Here is a 17,316-nt window from a genome sequence, read left to right on the forward strand (position 1 = left end):
AGTGAGTGGGAAGTAAACTGGAACAGAAAGCCAATCCCAAGAAAGACAGAACAAGAGGTGGAGAGAGAAAGACAGAGTCCGAACAACACTGGGCAAGGCCTAGGACCTCGCCTGCACTGAGGCCTGCTATATCCTAGGCTCATCATATGAGCCAATATGTCCTCTCTGACATAAACAGATTTCCAGGGCTCCAATGAAAGGTACCTGACAAAGGAGGGCCTTATTCTAAATTTATGAATAACCTGCAAACCCGTTACTGACTCATGTGAACCTTCGTGGAATAGATACAGGGGTAGATGGAGAAAGGGAGAGGCAGAAGGATGACATGAGAGAAATGGGGTATATAAAAAAGGCTCATATAAAGAAATTCAAAAGCGAAGTTATTTCCAGAGGGTATCTTAATTTTTGGAGCCACACTGACTGGGTTTGAATCCTGACTTGGCCACTCGTCACTGTGAAGTCAAGTTATTTCACCTCTTCGTACCTCGGTTTTCTCAGCTGGAAAATGAGGAGGATAACAGCACCCACCTTACAGGGGAGGCTCCTGTGAGGACTGACTGAGGTCTAGCAGGGTTTCACAGGGGACAAGCACCCATGCAAACACCCAATGCAAACACCAGTTATTGTTTGTATTGTTATGATAAGAACCCCAGAGTTAAGCTTCTACCTTTAAAATAGTATATTTACAATAATTTAGCAGTCATTCTCTAGGAAAGGAATTTGGTATTTAAAGCATCTGATACATCTATTCAGTGGCACGTTAATACAGCCACGAAAGGGTAAAGTACTGTTACGTGCTGTTAGCTGGATGTGAAAGAAGCCATAAGCCTAGGTCACACAGGGCAGGATGCCATTTATAGAACACACCCAGAACAGACAGACCCACAGAGACAGAAAGCAGATCACTGATCGTCAGGGGAAGTGGGGAGAGGGTTTCTTTTCAGTGTCATGGATATGTTCTAGAGAAGGGTGATTACTGCAAAACGTAATGAATATACCCTAAACCACTGGCATATGCACCTTAACTTGGTGGGTTTTCAGTGCACTATATCTCAATTTAAGAAAAAGAAACTGAGTTTCTCTTAAAAAGTCTGTATTATCACCCATGGAATTCCATTGTACTAAGTATCACTCAGGTTAAGCAGAGATTAGTGAACTATGCTAGTCCTGTTAATAGGGAATAAGAGGCTACAGAAAGTGTGGCTTCTCTCTGAGAAATGTAGCTGCGTCTATTGGACACCCTAAAGTGGACCTGGAAATCTAAAAATAAATAAATAAATCACAAAAGCTGTACTTCTTGTTATGACTTTCTGCACTTCAAAAATCTGTCCGCCTTGTTTTTAGAGAGAAAGCACATGTAATTTCATAGGTTTTCTCCAACAAATATTGGAAAGTTGGCCGAACAGACTCTAGCAGATTAAATAAAAAGAAAAATAGTGCTGCCTCCTTCAATATATTCAAGAACAGGTAAAAGATACTAACAACACAGTGTTTTAGAGACTCACCATTGGAGTTGGAATTCAAACAACTACAGAAAGTAGGAAGAGTACTCCAAGTTTATACGATCCCAGAGACTGTGGGTGGAGACAGAGGCTACTAAATTACCACCTAAAGGGAGCCACGACGTGTGCTCCTCTGGCTGTCTCATCTCTGTTTGTCCCAACACATCAGATGCCATTTAATTCTAACCCTCTCCCACACACTCCATCTGTCTGCTAATCCTCGGCTTTAAGACCTATCTGTTCCCCGTTGCACTCCCTTGACTTCAGGCTATATCCAGTGAAAGACAATCTGCACATCACCTGGTAAAATACATTAAAATAAGTTCAGATGAATAAAATGTGTTAAAATAAAATATATTAAAAGAATTAGAACAAATAAGATGAATTAAAATAAATTAATATATATTAAGTAAATATTAAAATAAATATATTAAAATATCACAATGAAACAAAATCCTGGAAGAAGTTCAGAATTATCTTTGAAAAGTAAGTGTATGAGAAGAAATTTCATTCAGTGAGAATTTATCTCTAAATTATAAGCCCAAGCCAATGAGACACATTCAATGAAAAAATTCAGGAAGCACACCCAGCAAAAAAAAATTAAAAAAAAAAAATCCACGGCTTTGCTGTTTGAAACGTGGAAGATTACAAGGGGAATTTATATGACTAAAAAGGTAGCTTCTAACCAATTACTACTTCTGAACACTAAAGGACTATAATAGGTAATAAACAATTAATAAGAGAAAAACATTAAACAGAAACAGGAGACAATGAATGAGAATAAATATCAGACTTTATAAACCTACCTAAAATCAATATCCAATAAAAGGCTTTTAATGTTAGACTTCTTTTCACCTGATGATTTCAATCTGATCAGCTCATGCAACCTAAAACAATTCATGAAGGCAAACTTCATAAGGAATTACAAATGCCACAGATAATACGCAAATAAACCAAAACAGCCCCACCAATGTTCTCCTGGTATTTCTAACCTTTCGATGAACACTGAAGAGAATTTGGCAGATACAACCAAGGTTTCAGTTTTTCAAATTTTTTTTAAAAGGTAGAACTTATTTGAAAAAGAGAAGTCTAAAATTATAAACAATTAAAAACTCAAATCAGAGGTAATCTATCATATATCAGAACTCTATAAAGATTTCTCTCAAATGTAACATAGATTACAAACTCCTCAAGAGAGGGACCGTGCTTTATACTTCTCTTGTATATTTCAAACCGCATGCTATGTCCCAGAACATAGTAAAAAACTACCTGATAATTTTTTTCTTCCAGTTTAAATAGTGGGGATAGCCCAAGTTTTTAAAAAAATCATATAACATACCTTGGTGTTCCAACACATAGTACTCTTGTGAATCCAAGGGTAGAAATTAGGTCTACCAAGAACTGACAGCTCCGATCAGCAAACAAATACTGGGCATTTGTCTTCTTGTTTTCCAGTGGATAAAGAAGCTGACTAGGCCTTTTTAACTGGGTGATAGAAATATCACCTACTACCCGATGTTCCTGATGCTTCTCCCAGTCGTCTGGCAACAGCAACCGCTGACATCTTTGACAAAACTTTCTCTGAGACAAGGGCAACTCAATAAACTTCAAGTACCTTCAAGACATAATTAAACACGAAGTAATACATTTTAAGTTTGTTGTGGTCAAGACAATTTCTGTTTGCTATTTTTAGCAGGCACAAAGTACTATTACCTCCTTAAGAGTACTGTGTAAAGAAGCAAAGGTAAGAAAAATCAGTGGACTGTTGGCTAGAATTTATGTCTGGCTGCAGACCTACAAAGTAGAAAAGAATCAGCAATTTTATAAGAATTGAGATGCTCCAATTCAGTCACTGAATGAGGATCAATATCCATTTAAAATGTGAATATAATATATTACTCAAACAACTTAGTAGTAATGGAGACTACTATCACGTTTAAATTTATTGACAAATCCATGTGTTCTAACTCTCAAGTGTTAAATAGTCTGGCTCAGTATGACGATCATTTTAAAGTGAGAAATTAAGATCATTCTTCAATTTTTTATGGCATACTTAGCAAGAAAAATTACCTCCTAAAAGAAAAAATGTTCCTACAAAGTTCCTCTATTCTTAGCAGCAGTGAGGAAAGCAGTTCTGAAAAAGCTCATCCCCCAAAAAGCAAGACAATATCCAAAGCCTTAAAAAAAAAAAAAAAAAAAAAAAAAAAACCATACTGATATCCCATTTGATCTCTTTCAAGCCATCCTCCTATCGGATTTCAAAGTTACCCTTTGGTTTTTTTTTTTCCTTTCATTTTATTAGAGAAAATTAGAGAGAGAAAATAATCACAGCACGTTATTTTAAAACTGCTGATTTTGTATATGCAATACCACCTACAAAATCAGAGTAAGAAAACCAAAGAAAAACAACATTATCGAGGCCCACAGCGGGTCGGCATGTCTAAATCTAAGCATGTCAAATAGTGCGCTAAAGGATTCTTAGAGTTTGAGAAGAGTCACACAGTTTCAACTGAACTAACCTCTAGAACTGCACTGTAAAAACTGTGAACTTCACATAGAATCAAAGTGAGTTTTAAAACTTTTCATATCTAAGCATAGCTTTACTTCAAAGCACCCAAGGCAGTGACAAATCGATATTCTGAATGGCTACAGCAAGAAATAAGCTTATCGTGCCAGTAATTTAAATGTTTCTCTTTCCATGATAACTGTGCTTCTGACAGCTTTATCTATGGCTGGAAAGGAAAGGGAAAGCGATTTTAGGGGAAACTTTTATAGTAATTCAAAACAAGAATGTCAGTAGAGAAAAGGGCCCCTAAGACATGAAATGCAGTAGAAAGAACCAGTACATTCTCCAGCAGCAGAAACACTGAATTTACTACTATTACCTTTCGTTATGAAATGTTAAGGGTTGAAGACTTCCACATCCAGCCATGATAGAGTCACAGAGACCAGATTTACCATCCTGGACCTCAAAAAATTTTTTGTTGTAAGATAATGGCCAACTGACAGCCCAATGGTGAATAAGAGAAGGGAACCCATGAGGGAGTGCTACGCCTGTCCAGTTTACTGCCTGTGGAGAGCAGGCAACACGGGCACAGAGAACCCAAACACAGCTCCATGAATTGATGAGGCAGAGCTGAGAAGCGGTGGAGGCGAGGGCGGCTAGAATTCACAGGGCCGAGTACTAGAGAATACATACGTGGAGTCCACAGGCCAGAAAGCAGGACACTGAGAGAGAGAGCTCCACGGTTTGCCGTGATTCCCCTCAAGGCTGTCGCTGAGTACTGAGCAGCACGTGCAAGTGAAGAAAGTACCCAGAGCGAGGGACAGAACCACTGGAAAGGAGCAGGTGGAAAAATCACCACATACCCAACAGGATACGGAACAGTTGTCGACCAACGTGCCCGAGTGAGAAACCTCGTAAAACACAAGCATCAGGTAGGGTGCTGAGGAGGGTAACTGCTTCAGGAGGGGGGAGCAATTAGCCCTGCTCCCCAAGGTGCTCTAGTCTTGCCAAAAAGCTTAAAGATAAGCCTTCAAAAGCAGGGAACGACAAACCTTTTCTGTACAGGATCAGGTAATAAACATCGAGCTTGGCAAGCCATCTGGTTTCCCTGCCACACCTACACTGTGACCGTAGCACAAAAGGAACTACAAACCCAATGTAAATGAACAGAACTGAGCCCTGTAGTTTGCCAAATCCTGCTCGAGAGTACCAAACTATAGCCAAGTAACAACTGTGTTCCAGAACAAAGCTCAAAAATATGTAAAGGAATAAAAATACCCAGGATACAACAAGGTAAAATGGACACTGCCAGCACTGAATCAAGTATTACCAGGTGTGTGAGAAACAGGAAAACATGACCCATGACCAGGGGCAAAAACAAAAACAATCAGTTTATACTGAGTCAGAAATGAGAGATGCTATAATCAGTAGACAGAGACATTAGAACCATTTACTATAACTATACTCCATATATTCAAGTGGTAGAAAAAAGCATGAGCCTGTTAAGTAAAAACAGAAAATATTAAAAAGACCCAAATAGAACTTTAAAGATTTTCTTTAATTGTCTGAGCTGAAAAATATCCTAGATGGGATTAACAGCAATTTAGACATTACAGAAAAAAGATCAGTATGTATGAAGGCACAGCCTTAGAAATTATCCAAAATGAAACACCAAGGGACCAAAATACATGAAAATGGACCTCCAAGGAGGGTGGGCAGAAAAAATTTTGAAAAAAATATGGCTGAAATTTTCCAAAAATTACATCAAAAGATTCAAGAAGCTCAGAGAACCTCAAGCAAAAGAAACACAAAGAAAACTACAAGATGCATCATAATAAAATCATTCAAAATCAGTGAAAAAGAGAAAATCTTAAACTCAGAAGAAAAAAGACACGTACAGAGGAACAAAGATTAAGAATAATATCAGATTTCTCACTGGAAACAATGCAAAAAAGAAGATAGTGAGGAAATATCAATTCTACACAAATTCTTCCAGTACACTGAAGAATAAAGTACAGTTCTCAATTCCTTTCATTAGCCCAGCATGACCCCAATACAAAACCAGAAAAAAAAATTATAAGAAAACCAAAGACCAATAAACCTCATAAACACAAACTCAAAAATTAATGGAATTTTAGCAAATCAAAACCACAATATATAAAGAAGATAACAGATCACGATCAAGTGTAGGTTAGCCCAGGAATTCCAGGCTGCTCCAATGTTTGCATCTGATCAATGCGTTCACCATACTAACAATCTTAAAAAAAAAAAAAAAATCTCCTTAAATGCAGGAAAAAAAACACTTGACAAAATCACTCTTTCACGAGAAAGATTATCAGGAAGCTAGGAACAGAAGAGAACTTCCACAACCTAATAAAGGGCATCTGAGAAAAACTGATAGCTGAACACCATACTGGTAAAAGACTAAACACATTCCTCCCAAGATTGGGACACAAGCAAAGATGTCTACTTTTACCATTTCTGTTCAACATTGACTGGGGATTCCAGCCACTTTGATAAGACAAGAAAAAGAAATAAAGGTCACAGATTGGAAAGGAAACATAACTAGACACAGACAACATGACTGTATATGTAGAAAGTTCTGAGGAAATATTTTTTAAAAGTTGCCACAACTAGTAAGTAAACTCATCGAGATTACAGGATAGAAGATTAATATACAAAATCAATTGTATTGCTTATAGACTGGCTAATCTGCACATGATCAATCTTAAAATCACACGAAGTGAGTAACCAGACATTTTCTATGTAATACAAAAGGAAATATACCACATTACTTACAAAAGAGTATTGCCCCCTAAAACTGAACTTGAGTCTTATGATACCGCTACAAGAAATACAGGGATAGAATAAATGTTAAACATTACAGCATGCAATCAACAAATCCAGAATGTGAGGAATTCTATAGGACAAATTACTCTGTTTCTTCAACAAATGATTAAAGATATCAACCAACTACAATGCATAAACCCTGTCTGGATCCTGATTTGAAAAACCAATTATAAAATGGCATTTATAGGCTAATCAGAGAAATGTGAATACTAACTGCATGTTATATAATATTAAGGAATTATTCATTTTTTAGGTATTTTAACAGTATTGTGATTATTTTTTTAAGGCCTTATTTCTTGAGATACACAAACATATTTATGGGTAAAATTATATAGTATTTACACTGGAGGTCAGGATAGAAGGTCCAGGTGAAATAAAATTAGCCACATATTGATGACTGATGAAGCTGGGTGTGGGAGTAGGAGATTCTTTACTCTGTTCTCTCTGCTTTTGCATATGCCTGAAATTGTCTGTAATAGAAGATTTTTAAAGAATTAAACTCAAAGAAAACAAGCAAAGATGACCCCAGAAAATACTAAGCAAAAAATGGGTTGTACTCAGCCCTAAATCACATGCGATTTGGTTTTTCATTCTTTGGCAATGGGAATATAATCTGGGAAATTTCTCAGAATTGAAGAACATGAGTTTCTAGTTTGAAAGGATTTACCTAATACCCAGCAAAACAGAATATAACAGATAAGTAATCATGAAATGTCACACCTGTAGGAACAGTAAGATTCTAAAAAAAATGACAAAGGGATCAAATGGATCACAGATCATTTACGAGATCAGCAATGAACTTTCTGAACTTGAACTTCTCAACAGCTATAATGAAGACAAAAGTAAATGGAACATTGCCTTCCAAATTCTGAGGGAAAAATATTTCCAACATAGAATTCCATCATCTGCACAGGGATAAACCAAGTATCAGCATAGATAAAGATATTTCCAGAAACACAGATTTCAAAACTGTTGGGTGGTAAAAATCAGGTTGGCTTCAGACTTTTTTTTTTTTTTTAAAGATTTTATTTATTTATTCGACAGAGATAGAGACAGCCAGCGAGAGAGGGAACACAAGCAGGGGGAGTGGGAGAGGAAGAAGCAGGTTCCTAGCAGAGGAGCCTGATGTGGGGCTCGATCCCATAACGCCAGGATCACACCCTGAGCTGAAGGCAGACGCTTAACCGCTGGCGCCCCATGGCTTCAGACTTCTATTATACCAAATTTAACTCTAGAACAGTGTTCCTCACAGAGGGGCCATGCACCGGTGCTGGCAGTCAACTATTACCAGTTCCTGATGAGACAAAGACAGATATCAAGAGTCTTTGTTTAGAAATTTTTATACCAATTAGAGCACTTTTATGTCTGTTCAAACTAATAAAAAATGTGGGCTTGTAGTCTGTATGTCTTCTCTTTTTTTTTCATTTTATTTCCTAGTAATTTATTTTCATTATATTTACAGAAGTATCTGATCCTAATGGGTAGAGACTAAAAACAAGAACATAAACCAAGCAAACGAACAAAAGATTGATCTTTCACGGAGATAATTTAAGAAGTACTTCTCTGGAGGATATGAAGCAATCCTGCAATCGTCCCAAGGAAAACATGTAATCTGGATAATTTGATAGCTGAATCAGTGCTATTCAAGAATAAAGGAAGTAAACAAATATTTTGGGACTTAGAAGAACTCAGGCTAGGTAATCATACAATCTGGGTCCTTACTGAAGTACCTGCAGGATAGCTGGGTGCCAGGTAAAAGGGCATTTCAGACTGGAGTGTTTCTGAAAGCCTTAGGACGGATTTCTCCAAGAAGATGAAACCAATGGACTATGCTACATCTGAATATTCTTAAAAGATGCAGACAACTGACAGGGAGTTTGCAGTTGAAGCAGTGATAAGCACATAAATAAGCAAATAGCAGTTATAATAATAAAAAAAACCCCAAGACTATTATTAACTCCAAAGAAAACAAAAAGCTGTGTAGGAAAGAAAAAAACTTATTTTGATTTATTACAAGGTTTAGCTCTGAGCAGCACTTATATGGTTATAATAACACAAACACTAAAACATGAATCTAACCAAAATTATAAATTTTCATTATGAATTTATGAATTATGAATATTTACATATTCAAATGGGGTAGGGAAAAGGTATGGGTTAGGGGGAGGGGTGAAGGTGGAGGGAAGAAGGCAGGGGAGGAGAGATAGAAAGATAAACCCTCAAGTTCCACAGGAAATAGATAATTTCAAAACTTGATAAATCAAGAAATAGCAATATAAGCATGTTTTGTATTTCACAGACAGGAAGGTAAGTTCTAAAATAATTAGCCAGAAGAGCTGACTATAGTTGCTGCTGGGGAAGGGAAAATGCACAGGTGGAGGCAGGGGTATGTTCTTTGTAAAACCTCTACTTGGTTTTTGAACTATTTGATTCTATTGCCACACACAGATTTTATTTTTTTACTGAAATTTAATTCATATACCACACAATCTCCCTTTTAAAGTGTACAATTCAGTGGTTTTTAGAATGTTCATGGAGTTGGGTAATCATCACCATGATCTTATTCCAGAACAATCTCATCACCTCAAAAAGAAACCCTGTACCCATCGGCAGTCACTCCCCATTCCCCAACCCCCAGCCTCTAGCAACCACTAATCTACTTTCTGTCTCAGTAGATTTGACTGTTTGGGATATTTCATGTAGAAGGAACCATACAGTAGCCACATAGGGATTTTGATTTAAAATTTCTGATTAATATAAGACTTTTATTTAAAAAGAAAAAACCACAAGAGGATGAATTTTAGCCAAATAGGAGATAAATGAAGGAACTACAGCAAAGGGGCTGTCAGTAAGCACCGAATCTATTTAACCACAGAATAAAAACAGAACAATATGGGTATTTTATTTAGAGTACAAAATGTAAATAATATAAATCCAAATATAAGAGGTGGGGGAAGTCCCAGAGAAAGTGGGAGATGGTATAAGTATACTGATTTTCTCATGTGTTAGAGTCAGAAGCCAAAAGATATCATTTAAAACTGAAAAATCAAGTAAAAGCTGTAAGCAATATTCAAAGGCATAAAGATTATCCCTAAAAAGAAATGATCAACCAAAACCGGATAGTGATTGTAGAGAAAGAGATCAGAAGATTAAATATACAAGCTCATCATTTCTCATTTTTAGATGCCTGAAGACAATCTAAAAAAACAAAAGGATTAAATATAGCATAAAAAGCTACAAAGGCAACCATAAGAACCATAAAAAAAATAGAAGAAACACACATTAAAAAAAGAAAACATATGCCACATAGTGAAAGAGAGCAAAGAGAAGCAAGAAAACCAGAAAGCATAAAATAATACAGCAAAACCAAGATCAAGCGCGTCTGTTATACCCACTCTGCAAATGAGCTAAATCTACCCATGAAAAGAAAGCCCATCAGACTGGGTCACAAAGCAAAATCCAACCACCTCACTTCATCACTTCTAAGATGCGTATGTTTTCACATTTTAGCATCTATGACATTGAGATATGATATACAATGCCATCAGCCAGACAGAGGTCATGACGTAGCTGAGACGGTCCCCCCACGTGCAAACCTGTCCCAGCCCTTCATGCTGTCATCTCTCCGACTCGGCACAGCACGCTGTTGTAACTACACGCGAGGGTCACTGCCATCACCTACAATTTCAGTCCCAAAACACAAAGGTATTATACATGCGGTCAGGAACTCAAACGGAGCAACGGAACATACGTTTCATATTAGGGAAGCAAATACTCATCCTTGAAAGAATGACGACAACAATCAAGGGCCTTAAAGGAAAAAAGAGAAGGAAGATCCTCATCGGTAAAGCTGTGTCAGGTTGTTACTTAAACACAATCAGAAGGACCACCTATCCCTCACCAAGTGATGCCCACTGAGGGCAGGAGAAGCTGCCAAATCACCAGGAAGAGATGAAAGACGGCTTGAAAGCATGGAAGACTGGGGTACAATTCGTTCACACACAGGACTCTCTGCGGCGCTTAGAACACCAAGCTTAATTACTTTTAAACAAAGGAAAAGAAGAACACTGTTAAATGAACCTCCACTTATATATCTTTGTGCCTTGTCAAAACTGCTCCTCAGAAAGCTTCCCTGCTAATTTATTAACCTTCTCTTGACAAAAGATAAAGGGAGATCTCGTGCATACTTCTTTCATTCAAAATCACATCATAATCATTCATGCATACTGCTTTAAAATTTAACATTCAGAAACAAGGTTTTTTAGAAGTATGGTAGGAGGAACATGAGAGCGTAAGGGCTGAGGCTTGCTCAGCACTCCCTCCTCGGTGTACTTTCTACCCATACCCGGGGGCAGAAGAAATTCATTCCGCTGCATGGCTCAGCATGATTCACAATTTGCAGGCTAGCATTTCGAAATGTCATATTTATTGATCTCCGTTTGATGTTCCATTTGCCTTTCCTGGAGTAGACGAATTATGTTTATGGCATTTCCCTAATAGCAGACCTTGAAAATCTGAGTTTAAATGAGCTCTGAAAAAACATAACCAAATGAAATATCAACTAAACAAAACTATACGGATGCACATAAATTAATGCTTATTTTAGCATTAAAATATATCTTCTCTAAGACTTCACAGGTCACAATAAGGTGCCAACTTACCGCATAATAGAATAACATTTTAGGGCGTAACAGGCAGCTAAAAACTATAAGGAAAGTCAAATCTCAGACACAAAATGTAAATCTGCCAACTGAACCCATGAAATATAAAGCACGGTTCAAAGAGTGAGATTAAAAAAACGCATATCTAATCCCATTTCATAGCTCCTAGCCATCTGTGCAGCACTACCAGCTCCGTAATAAAAATCAAGTAACACGGGCCAATTTATCTTGCGAGCGACCATAATTCCTTTCTAACAATCTGGAAAAGAAATTATCAATGAAAAGCTATTGTGAGTCCACAGTGACAGATGAAGGTTTGCATTATAGAACAGGAATCATGTTTAAATGCGTTTTAATACTTCCAAATGGAGCACTTATTTCATAGGACAATTTATAAATGAGTTGTAGAAAGTTAACTTCGAAAACAATTACAATCTCAAGTTATAGTACATCACCCTTAGGTTCACATACACACAAGGATGAACGGCTAGTCTCAGTTTTCTCATCTAAGAGGACAGGTGACTGAATAACATAGAATAAGTAAGTTAGCAAGCTTCTGATTTTAAAAGGCTTTCAAAAGTTTAAATTTTTAGAGGAATGGCTGATTTCAAATGTTTCGCTCCACAGAAAGCCCCTAAGAAAGCACGACAGCATCGATCACAAAGCGAGGCAGTGAAATCAATGATACTACATTTCAAAAAGCTTCAAGTTCTCCCCATCCTCCAAAACCTGCTCAAGTCTCATGTCCTTCCACTGTATTGATCAGCGACGGCATGAGGAAGCGGTATCATTGCTGATTTCCAGAGCACTCAGTGTTTCCCATCAATATTTTCTACATTGAGCACATTCTTCTTAGCATTGCATTATCTTTGTGTATCTCAACTCCATCACCAGTATTTTAAGTTCTTTTTGAGCCCTCAACAAAGAATGAATACATGGATGGAAGGAAGGAAGCAAGCAAGCTTGGGCAACAAAATCCAGGGTTATGGGTTACAGATGATTTAAAATGTTGAGAAGTATTTTATTAAGACATGCTCTCAAGAATCAGCACTAGATTAGAGATGAAAGTATGACCTCCAAGAAATGACCTTTTGAAAATTCTTTAATACTTCACGTTTTAGCTAGAGTTTTTATTTTCTAATTAATATGAAATATGAATTTCCAAAACTATTTTCAAAACACCACACCCTGGCAGTACAAAGACAGAACAGTGGCTTAGCTCCGGACTAAAATTTTATTACACAAGGAAACAAGATCACCTAGATTTTCTTACAGAGTTTAATTGAATCACCAATATCCTTATGTCATAACATAAAAAAACAGGCTTATCAGATAAAATCCATAAGGCAAAGTACAAGAGACTATGTATACACATTACGGCTACGACCTTGTAACACACAAACTCTGGCACAGGTAAAAAAAAAAAAAAAAGTCAGGAGAAAATACTACAAAATGAACAAGGTGATGGGTTCAAAGGGAGAAACCATGGGGGATATTTTTCTCCTTTCTACTTTCTGCATCTTTGATATTCTATTTTATGTCTTTATGATAATCTCACTATATCTCTATATAACTCACATTTTATCTTCTTAAATTTCCTTAAATCACTACACATCATATGTTAATTACGATCTGAGAGACTATGGACTATGAGAAACAAACTGAGGGCTACAGAGGGGAGGGGGGTGGGGGAATGGGATAGACCGGTGATGGGTAGTAAGGAGGGCACATATTGCATGGTGCACTGGGTGTTATACACAACTAATGAATCATCGAGCCTTACATCGAAAACCGGGGATGTACTGTATGGTGACTAACATAATATAATAAAAAATCGTTATTAATAAAAAAAAAAAAAATAACATTTTAGAATCAGAGGCATAAGTGGAGTCACTGCTCAGTCATTCTAACAGTAAGAACTTAACGAAGTCACTCGACTTCCCCAGGCCTCAATTTTCTCATCTAAGTAAACCACCTTAGCAAGATTACATAATTCTCATGTCAAACACCGCCCACTAGCCAGCTCACAGGAGTGCTCAATTTACATGAACTCCCTTGTAAATATTTTTTGTTGTTGATTGAATTTCCATGTAGTAAGTAGTTTTCACTGATTACGTACTTTGGTTAGGACTGATCAAGTTATCTTAAACAGCTTCCTCCATCAAAAGACTTCAAAACGTAAAAAGTTCAAGAAAGGTATTTTGAACAGAAACCCAAGTTCTCCTTTCCACTTAACACAGATAAGACCTCAGAATCCTTCAGAACACAGCAGCCCAGGTAACCAAAGGACTTGCCCTGACAGTAAAAACCTGTTTGTCACCAGGCACCCAGACCAAGGGTTTCTTAAGGAGCTTCTCCCAGCATAAACAAACAAGGCCGATGACACAGGAGACGGCATTCCACAGGTCTCCAAAGAATTAAATCCAGGATTCAATTCCCAGTCACCCAATAAAACATTTCAACAACGTAGCTTTTTAAAAAGAGATGTTCACAGCTTTCAAAAAGTGTTTTAGTTCTTTTAGTATTTCAAAAAAGAAACATTGTGGTAAATCTTCCTAACAGTGGATATGACAATGGATTCCTAGCTATAACATCAAAAGCAAAGAAAACAAAAGCAAAAATCTGATAAACTGGACTTCAACAAAATTTAAAAACTCTGTGCATCAAAGGACATCACCAAGAAAGTGAAAAGGCAATCTACAGAATAGGAGAAAGTTTGTACAAATTGTTTATCTGTTAAGGGCATAACATCCCTTAACAGATAAATAACTCCCACGACTCAACAGCAAAAATTACAATCCTATTAAAAATGAACGAAGGACTTGAATAGACATTTCTCCAAAGAAGATACACAAATGGCCAATAAGCACACAAAGATAATCAGCATCATTACTCATTAGGGAAACCAAAATTCAACACAACAATGACACATCACAACTACTAAGATAATAAAAAAAAAGAAAATAGTAAGTGTTGACAAGGACGTGGAGAGAGTGGAACCCTGGTACATTGCTGGTGGGAAATGTAAAATGGTGCAGCCACTGTAGAAAAGTTTGGTGGTTCCCCGAAAAACTACACACAGAATTACGGTATGATCCAATAATTCCACTCCTAGGTATATATGTCAAAGAACTGAAAACAGAGATTCAAACAGATAGTCATATGCCAATGTTCACTACAGCATTATTCACAATAACCAAAAGGGGAAAACAACCCAAGTGGTCACTGATGAATGAACAGATCAACAAGAGGTTGGGGGGGGGGGGGTGTGTGTGTATAATGGAATATTATTTGGCCATAAAAAGGAGGAGGTTCTGACACATACAACATGGACGAACCCAGAAAACATGCCAATAAGCCAGGCATAAAAGGGCAAATATATGATTCCATTTACATGAAGTAGCTAGAATAGTCAAATCCATACAGTATAGTAGAGGTTGCCAAGGTTTGGAAGGAATTGGAATGGGGAGTCAAATAGTAACAGAGCTTCTATTTGGGGTGATGAAAAGATTTTGGAAATAGGTAATGGTGAAAACTGCACAACACTGTGGATGTAATTAACGCCACTGAAATGTATACTTAAAATTATTAAAATGTAAAATTTAATGTTATATATATTTTACCACAATACATTTTTTTTTAATGAAAGTAAACACAAAGGCACAGGGAAAAACAAAACAAAACAAAAATAATAAATAAAAATGACAACACATCAGCACCTTTCCACACACTGCGTTCGGGATAGAGGAGGCTGACATTTTCGGTTATGAGCTTCACGGGCAGCAAGTCTAGCTCCTGACAACTGAAAAGGAATAAAAACACCATTTAATAAACTATCAAACTTGCTACCATCCTAGAAAAACTGGTATCACATTCTGACATCAAGAAGCCAATTAAAGCAGTTCAATGTTGTAAACCAGCATCTGTTTCGGGGGAAAACAAAAAAAACGCATTAAACTGGGAAAGTTCCAGAGTAGTATGAAGTAATACCTAACATATTAAAGCACTGAGCGATTATCTCACACACGGTGATTTTAACAGTTGTGCAGAAGAGTTGTAAACAAGACTGTTTTCCAATAAACTTAACAAAGCTGAAATTTTTCTAGACAAAACTTTCAGAAACTTTAACTGGAGCTGAGTCCAAGAGGACTCCAAGCTCCTAACTATATCTCTAAGTGCTTTCATCGGTTCTACAGTAGCCATATAAAGGGTCCTCAGTGCAAATGTTAAAAAAAATGTTTTTCTAAAACACTCTCTGGAATGATCACAACTCAAACTCTTTAGGGAGAAATCTGTATTTGCAAATAAAGGATCAGCCACCCAGTACTGACACCTCAGAGTCTTAAAGGAAGGGTCTTTGAGACAGTTGTTTACAACATCAGCACTCAGAGTAAGTTTAGAGTAAGTATAAACTCCAGTCTTTAGAACCAAAACCCAAAGTGTATCTTCATCTATCTGAAGAGATTTACCTCACTTAATGCTCAAGCTGCATGTTTTTATTGGTTTAGACATTCTCAAATTGTCACATACATCAGAAATAAAAAAATATATGTCCAAAAAGTTGATATACCTTTTCATCTTCCCACTGAAAAAAATTACACTCTTTTCTATCTCTACAGGCTGAGCAGGCATAAAATCTCCGTGCTTCTTCTTTTCCTTGGTTCACCTTTACAAACAGAAGAGTGGGTCCTAGTTCCGGAATGGGAAAAAAACATGTCAAACATCAGTCATCTACATCAAGTGCCTAGTTTTCACCTCTCTTAAATAAAACTTTATTTGGTTTTATGCACAATTTGTCATAATTAAACCCACCGCTCTGTTTAATTACATAATTTTCCCCTCTCACATTTAGGCACTCATCATACGAGACACAACTCTTGAAAACTAGTCTCTGCAGAAAGAAAATGCCTTGTCAGTTGCTGTCTACATGGTGAGTGATCTGGGTCCTTAGACTAAAATATGAGAGCAGAGCACTTTGCCACCTCCACCCAGTTATCCTTTCAGTGAAAATCTGAGCTTTTGGAGTTGGGCACATCCTCTCTCCACAAATTAGAGAAAAACTGGGTCTGGTTTCTAAGCAATAATTCGTGCTATCCTTTCCCCTAACTTTTTAAAATAAAAAGATAGCAAAACAACCAATGAAATCCCCAAGTACTTGACAACGGATTTACTCAGTAACATGCATCCCCTTTGCCTAGACTCTGCCTCTTCTCTTGAGGGGGGAAAAATATAACAGCCACGGAGCCAAAACCACCACAGTGAGGACTTTCTATGACAGTTTCTTAAGTAAACTGAAAACACTACGTCCCCAGGAAAGGCCGTTTTTTTGACATCACACATGGTGAAAGAGAGGAAGATAAAAATCTGGGAGCCCTGCGAAGCCCAAAGTATCTTCAGGCTAACCTCTGCCCCTCGCGCCGGACAGCTTGGCTGAGCCCAGACGCACACCCACCGTGAGGGCACAGCGGAGCGGGTGTGGCAGGATCGGAAGGAAATACCACCTCCACTCCCGAGCTGCCCTGACGACCCGCGATCCCCTCTGCCTCTACTGTTCCCAGCCAGTCCCTGGGTGCCGCCATCTTCCCTCCACCGTCCCGAAAGCCTCAGTCCAAACAGAGGAGGCTGAGAAAGAGTGCCGCCGCGCCGCACGAGGACTCACAGCGCCCCCGCGCGGTTAGGAGGAACTGAGGCCTCCCGGGCTGCAGCTCCGCCCCGAAAAGCAGTCCCTTCTGCCCCTGGCTGCCCCTAAGGGATCCCTGGAGGGCGGCCAGGGGTAGAGGTTTTGGGGGTAAGGGAC

At 37.8% G+C, this 17,316-nt stretch overlaps 1 protein-coding gene across 1 annotated transcript in view; it reads right to left on the bottom strand.

The window, feature by feature from the left end:
• Nucleotides 1-17,115, bottom strand: part of ZCCHC4 (zinc finger CCHC-type containing 4) — a 48,247-nt gene extending 31,132 nt beyond the window's left edge. Inside the window, 5 exon segments of the mRNA XM_045771388.2 lie at nucleotides 2,309-2,389; nucleotides 2,842-3,117; nucleotides 15,239-15,321; nucleotides 16,090-16,208; nucleotides 16,972-17,115. Coding sequence (XP_045627344.2) covers nucleotides 2,309-2,389; nucleotides 2,842-3,117; nucleotides 15,239-15,321; nucleotides 16,090-16,208; nucleotides 16,972-17,098 — 686 coding nt within the window. The 5' untranslated portion in view covers nucleotides 17,099-17,115.
• Nucleotides 17,116-17,316: the final 201 nt, after the last annotated feature.

This window comes from Ursus americanus, chromosome 8 (assembly GCF_024610735.1).
Source record: "Ursus americanus isolate L20-20 chromosome 8, mUrsAme1.1.p, whole genome shotgun sequence".
In the NCBI taxonomy this organism is placed as follows: Eukaryota; Metazoa; Chordata; class Mammalia; order Carnivora; family Ursidae; genus Ursus; species Ursus americanus.